At 42.2% G+C, this 6000-nt stretch overlaps 1 protein-coding gene across 4 annotated transcripts in view; it reads left to right on the forward strand.

Moving 5' to 3' along the window:
• The window catches only part of MBD5 (methyl-CpG binding domain protein 5), a 95247-nt gene extending 94310 nt beyond the window's left edge, over nucleotides 1-937 (forward strand). For all 4 annotated transcript variants that reach the window (XM_009318953.1, XM_009318956.1, XM_009318954.1 and 1 more), the window contains one exon: nucleotides 352-937. In XM_009318953.1, coding sequence (XP_009317228.1) covers nucleotides 352-423 — 72 coding nt within the window. In that variant the 3' untranslated portion in view covers nucleotides 424-937. The remainder of the gene's footprint in view (nucleotides 1-351) is intronic.
• Nucleotides 938-6000: the final 5063 nt, after the last annotated feature.

Genomic DNA, 6000 nt, shown 5'->3' on the forward strand with positions numbered 1-6000 from the left:
ACTTTATTGCTCTTGTCACGACGATGTATAAAGGTTTGTCTCCGAGAATTTGGCATAATTGCAGTTTTGGGTTCAGTTCCCGGTGATGCGGTTTCACAGTTACTGGAGCTGGTACCTCTCTCCGGGCTAGGAGAGGCTTGAGATGTACAGGCTGCGGCATCCAGCATCAGCCTTTTTTCTCCCCAGTGCCTTAAAGTTCTTGAAGTTCCTTTTAATTCGGGCTTCCACATAGACATGAAATAGTAAGAACCGTTTCATAACAGCACCTCAAGCAATCCTGTGACTCATTTATTACTGGCTGGTTACTTTGACCAATATTCTGTGCTAACTTCTAAATATACTTATTTTTAGGTCCACCAAATCCCACAGGGAGACAGACAAGTGAAGCCTCCAAAACCCAAGAGGAGGAAGATCTCTAGATAACATTGAATGTCTTTGTTACTGGTCCAGTACTTGTCAAAATGAGCGTGCACATAAGTCTATATGTAGGTATTGATATAGACGTGGTTATATCAATATTTATGTGAAGACAGATAGATACCATCACAGGGTGCTACGCGGATTAGTGGTACAATATTTTTGATGATTAGGAGGGATAGCGGTTGCTGGATAAGCCAATCAGAAATCTTGAAAGGTTGCAGTAACAATGTCAGATGATTACTGAAATTTTTTTCTATAATACTAAAATTGTGATTATAAGAAATAGTCCAAATGTTTCTGAGAAATTTTCATTGTGTATATAGATAATACAGAATTTCATGGTGATATCTGAAATGTAAATATTGTACAATATTGTCATGTACAAGCGTACCTAATGCACACTTTATCTTTTATTGTACAAAAAATAGTGTACAAAATTCTTTGGTTTCTATTGAGTACACATACAAGAGACTACCAGTGTAAAGTGATAAATAAAAATACAGCCTAAATGCTTTTATATGATAATGTAAAAGATGCTGTTTTTGTATTTAACAGCAGAGAGAAGGCATGATTATGTAATACCTTAATTATGACATACACTTCACGCCACTGAGTGTTCATTGATACTGTCTGTTTGGAATGAACCTTGCCTGGAAGTACTGTACTCCATTTCAGGTCTCTGTAGGAGAGTGCAACCTTGCAGATTCCTAACGGGATGTGGGATCACAGCTCTAATTAATAATTCAAAGGCTGCAACTATCGGTTGCGTTTTTATTTACTTAACTTTTAAAGTAGAAAGCTGTAGATTTTATTAAAAAGAAAAAAAGTAGATGGGCTATTTTAGTCAACCATTTCTGTAGTTAAAGTTTCATAGCCACCTGATAAACTAAACAGTTTATATCCCCCGTAACGTTGACCCCTCAAAACCCCTAGATTTATTAGCTTAAATTATCTAACGTCATTAACCGTCGTGTTTTCTTTGAAGGGGGCAGAGGCCCTGCTTTAATAATGTGATCGGCATTGGTTACGGTTTGGTTTTGCAGTAGAATGAAAGGGCATGCTCCGCAGCGTTCGTAAAAGTAATTCCAGTATCCATCTCGCAGTATTAAAACAACAAATTAAGGGTGGCTTACAAAACTATTAGCAACAGTAATTTTTATCAGTATTATGTAACATATCAGATTTATTTTATTTAAAAAGAATTATTTATACCATTAACAGATTCTTATATATATTAATGTGGCTGAAATGTGCAGGTTAAATCTATTAACCAAATTATTTATGTTATATTAAGTGAGAAATGTGAAACATATGTAGAAAAAATTAATACACTACAGATTTAAAAGTCTAAAGCTATGAGCCATTATAAAATTAACGAACGGAAGTGTAGCACAACATTATTTCCATTTTATTTCATTTTTCTTTTTGACACGGATGGTGGTGATGGTGATGGAAGCCGTGACATCCTCTCTGACTTCAAGGCTTCCCGAAATAACTCTCAGTTCACCATGCCCGGTCCCGGGGTGGAGTCCGTAACCCTTACCTCTTCATCCGGGACCACCTCTTACCTCAGATTTCCTTTCCCCCCCCGCCCCGAATTCCCGAATCTCACTCTCTGGCTAAGGACTGGCAGTGATCAGCACCCTGGGAGGCTGGCGGTATCGCCGCTCCCCAGATACCCGGGCACTCGGCGCCAGGATCACAAGTCATTTGCTCCTCTTCCCATCCGCCCTGCCCACGTCCCAAACTCCTCTCTCTGAAGGACATGACCGAGACCAGCCGTCCCCGAGGACGACGGGACCCGGCGGCTTTCCCGGCCTCGGCTCTCGCGTGCCAGAGCAGGCAGCACTACCTCCGGGCTCGCCCCTGGGCTTTCTCATGTCTGGCAAAACGGCTCTCACTCCTCCTTCCCCCCAGCCCGAGGGATCGCAATAGCTACACTGGCTACAGGGCACTGGAGGCAGGAGCCCTTCCTTCCGCGGGGTAGGTTCATTTGTCTTTTCTGTAACGCCACCGTCCTCCACGCAAGCTCATGTGAAGTGATTGATTTTATTAAATTTTTTTTATTATTTTATTTTGGGGGTGGGGGGGGCGGGGGGTAGTTTAGCTCACATTTTTCTGTTGGAGTTGATGTGTTCGTTTCAAGAGTCGATGTTGTCCATTTTCCCCGCCGGCCCGCTTCCCTGCCGTCTGTCCGTGCCCGCGTGGGTTTTAATTCATCACTGCGTGCGTGTGTGCGTGTGCGTGTGCGAGCGCCTGTCTCGATTTAGTTTCTTTCTCCCTTTGCTTTCTGTCCTAGGACCGAGTTTGTATTGACCGACCCTTCTTTTGGCATTTTAACTAACTAGGTTTGTACTTTCTCACCAGTGTATACTTTACATCGGTAGACTATGTAAAGTATTTTTGTGCACTTGATTTCATTGGTTAATAATGGCATTGATGTGGGTGCTAGGAGTAGTTTGTTTCAGTCCATACCAATTTTTTTCTCTTTTAGAGTTTTTATGGTTTCATGTAAGCAGTTAATGTAAATATTGTGAGCATTACAGGTCATGCAGTGTTGTAACATTTTAAAAAATGTTGCACCTACTTTACGATTAAAAAACTGGTCACTCATACTTGAATTTTGCCCATAGAGCCATTTCTTTCTCTTTGCATTAAAGCATAATATACTTTTTTGATGGAGGCCCAACCCTTCTTTCTACCTTATTATTTTTTGTTTAATAAATCTATATTTTTTCTAATAGAAGACTTAAAAATGAAAATTTAAAAGATACTTTTTGCCTACTTTCTAATTTAAGAGAGAATTCCTATATTTAAAAGGTGGAAAAAAAAAAAAATACTCCATTGTGGAAAGTGGAACAACACTTTATTTGTCATTAATATGGCACAATCACACGAAACTGAACTGGCTGAGTAAAGCGAGCCCACGACGTCAATCCGTATCTCCGTAGATTAGGGAACTACGTGATTCTTTGAGGATGTAAAGTGTTGCATATTCTTGTCTATTTATTTATTTATTTATTATGCTTTCTTTTGCGAAGTGGGTGACAATGTGGTTGAGTCATTCAGATGACATTCAAATTAAAGGAAATATTCCTCTTTCTATTATGGTGCATTTTGTGAACACCATAAAAAAAAAAAAAAATATTTTCGTTTATTTCAATGGATTTTCTTCATATTTTCACTTCTGACAGAAAACGTTTGGCTGGTATCAGCTGCAAAAATAATACCCACATAGTTTAAAAAAAAAAAAAAAAATAAAAAAAGAAACCCACCTCTGATGTCCCAGGTCTATTATCCTCAGAGTCTTAAGGTTTTAGGGGTTAAAAAGAACTTCAAATTTAAAGGTATTTCCTAAATCAGCTTTGCAGAAGGTTGATAAGTAATGTGATATCCTGTTGGAGTCCCTGAGTTTGACGGTATAGAGATATTAGAGGGCTCGCGGTGGACTGAATTACCTTAGGACTGCTACCTTTCTTAGCTACAGTTTGTATTTTGCTACGTAGGGTTGTAATGTGAGAATTCCAGAAGAGCAGTAGCATAAAAGTGCTTTTCTATTTTTTAAAAAAAAACCCATTCTAGTCTTACTAAGAATTAGAGATTTTTTTAATATCAGTTTTGTAATTTTTGATAAAATTGTCAATATTATGATTAAATCACCAGAAAAAAAAGTTCCTGTGATGTTCTCTTCGGGGCAGGGACTATGTCTTCCTATGTATTTGTAAGATGCCACGATGGGATGCCCAGTCTTAAATGGGGCCACGGGCACCGCTATCGAATTAAATAGCAACCAACAACGTTGAGGTTGATTTAAATGCATAAAAGCCAAGAGAATTCGCAGTTAAGACCGCAAATCCGATTCCCTGGCCATAGTTTGCCTGCTGTGTCCTCCGTGAAGGTAACGTCATCGGGTGCCGACGTCCAACGGGTAAGTTGAGGAAGCCGATGGCTGTTGAAGCTTTTGCTCGCACAACCCAGGACCTCCTCATCCAAGTCAAAACGGATCCACGCCCTTAACACAGCCCTCGGTCCCCTCCCTCTCTCTGCTGTCGTTACCAGTACTAACTGAGCAACTCAACGTTCACGTTTCAGGATTCCCCCAAAAAAATACCATTGACCCAGCGGTTTAAGCGCGTTACTGATCCGCAAAATCCCAAACACACGAACAGATCGTTTAGTTCAGAATTCACGGCAAGCACGGTTCACGCTGGTGTCAGATCAACTCTAGAAAAACACTTCGAGACTTCCAAAAAAAAAACCCCAAATCCTACCAAAACCCCGCATTTGTCTACCCCCAGGGGATGAGCCCGGGGGCTTCCCGAGGCTCCCCCGAGCTCTGGGAGCGCGCAGCTCGCCGCGCCAAGCGTTTCTGCCCCGCTGCTGGCGTCTGTGGACCCGGTCATCGTGCAGCCGCGCTATCGAGGACTAGAGGCTACCTGTAAAAGAGCAAGCCTGCGCTCACCTATTTCATGCAATGCTGCTCAAAGGCAGAGGTTACGTCAGGGGCTGGGTTTGTATTGCTGTGATAAATGCTGCCCAAGTCTACGCACCCCAAAAAGTGCCGCCAGCCTCTTGCGACCCTGCGGTGCAGGCTGCTATTTAAACTAGCGCGCCAAATGGAGTAAACCACTATGAACTGGAACAGTAATACATTAGATTTGCTTTGCATTTGAAAGCTAAGCAGTGGGAAGCCAGGCCTCCGTACGTCATTTCTCTCTGCCAGGTTTTACAATTTATTTATTGGCATTTTGTTGTTGCTTTAAAAAAAAACCCGAGATTCGATTTGAAATATCCCCCACGAAAGCACGTCCTGGAGAGATTTCATCGCTCACGTTTTTACCTGCTGCGAGATAAGTATTTGTAATGGAGTGCCATCCCAACAGAAGATAAGGGGCTAGGATTTGGAACAGAAAAAAAAAATCATATATATAGAATAGTTCTTTCTGGAAATTCCTATTTTGGAAAAGATACGGGAAATGGGACGGGTTTTGGTGTACTTACCCTGGACAAAGCGGAGTGGAGAAGGCCGAGTGAGGGCACCCCCGCGTATCCCTGTGTACAAACCCCAAGAAAGCATTAGCGTAGGTTCCCACAAGTCAAAGAGAACGACGGTGCACATGCAGTATCAGCCGGCGTTTTAAATTAAATTACGGGCAGAGATCGATACCAGTGAGCGAGCAAGCGGGGTCTGAGCCGCAGTTCGAGTCCGGCTTTCAGCGGTGCGGTGGCGCAGGGAAGTCCTCCTGCCGGCGCTGATGATTTCACTTAGCTAATGACGTTAATAGCTGTTAACTGTTATTTAAAACCAGTGCTCGTGAGAGGCTGTACAGGTAAGGAAAAACAGGCATTCTCGTCCTGAGGAGGTGCCGAGGTACCAAAATTAAGGCTGCAATGCAAAGAAGGAAAGGAATAGTATCCTAAAAATACAGAAGAATAAATGCTTTCAGTTCAAAAAACATCTGTAACTTCTGCTCGGCTGATTTCCGATCCGCATGCGAACAGGGGAGTGTCGCAGAGTCTGTGCTATAGGGAACCACCACGGCCGACTGGAGGGCTTTTCAGATGTCCCCGCCAGGGCAA

Source organism: Pygoscelis adeliae, unplaced genomic scaffold (assembly GCF_000699105.1).
Source record: "Pygoscelis adeliae isolate BGI_AS28 unplaced genomic scaffold, ASM69910v1 Scaffold222, whole genome shotgun sequence".
Lineage (NCBI taxonomy): Eukaryota > Metazoa > Chordata > Aves > Sphenisciformes > Spheniscidae > Pygoscelis > Pygoscelis adeliae.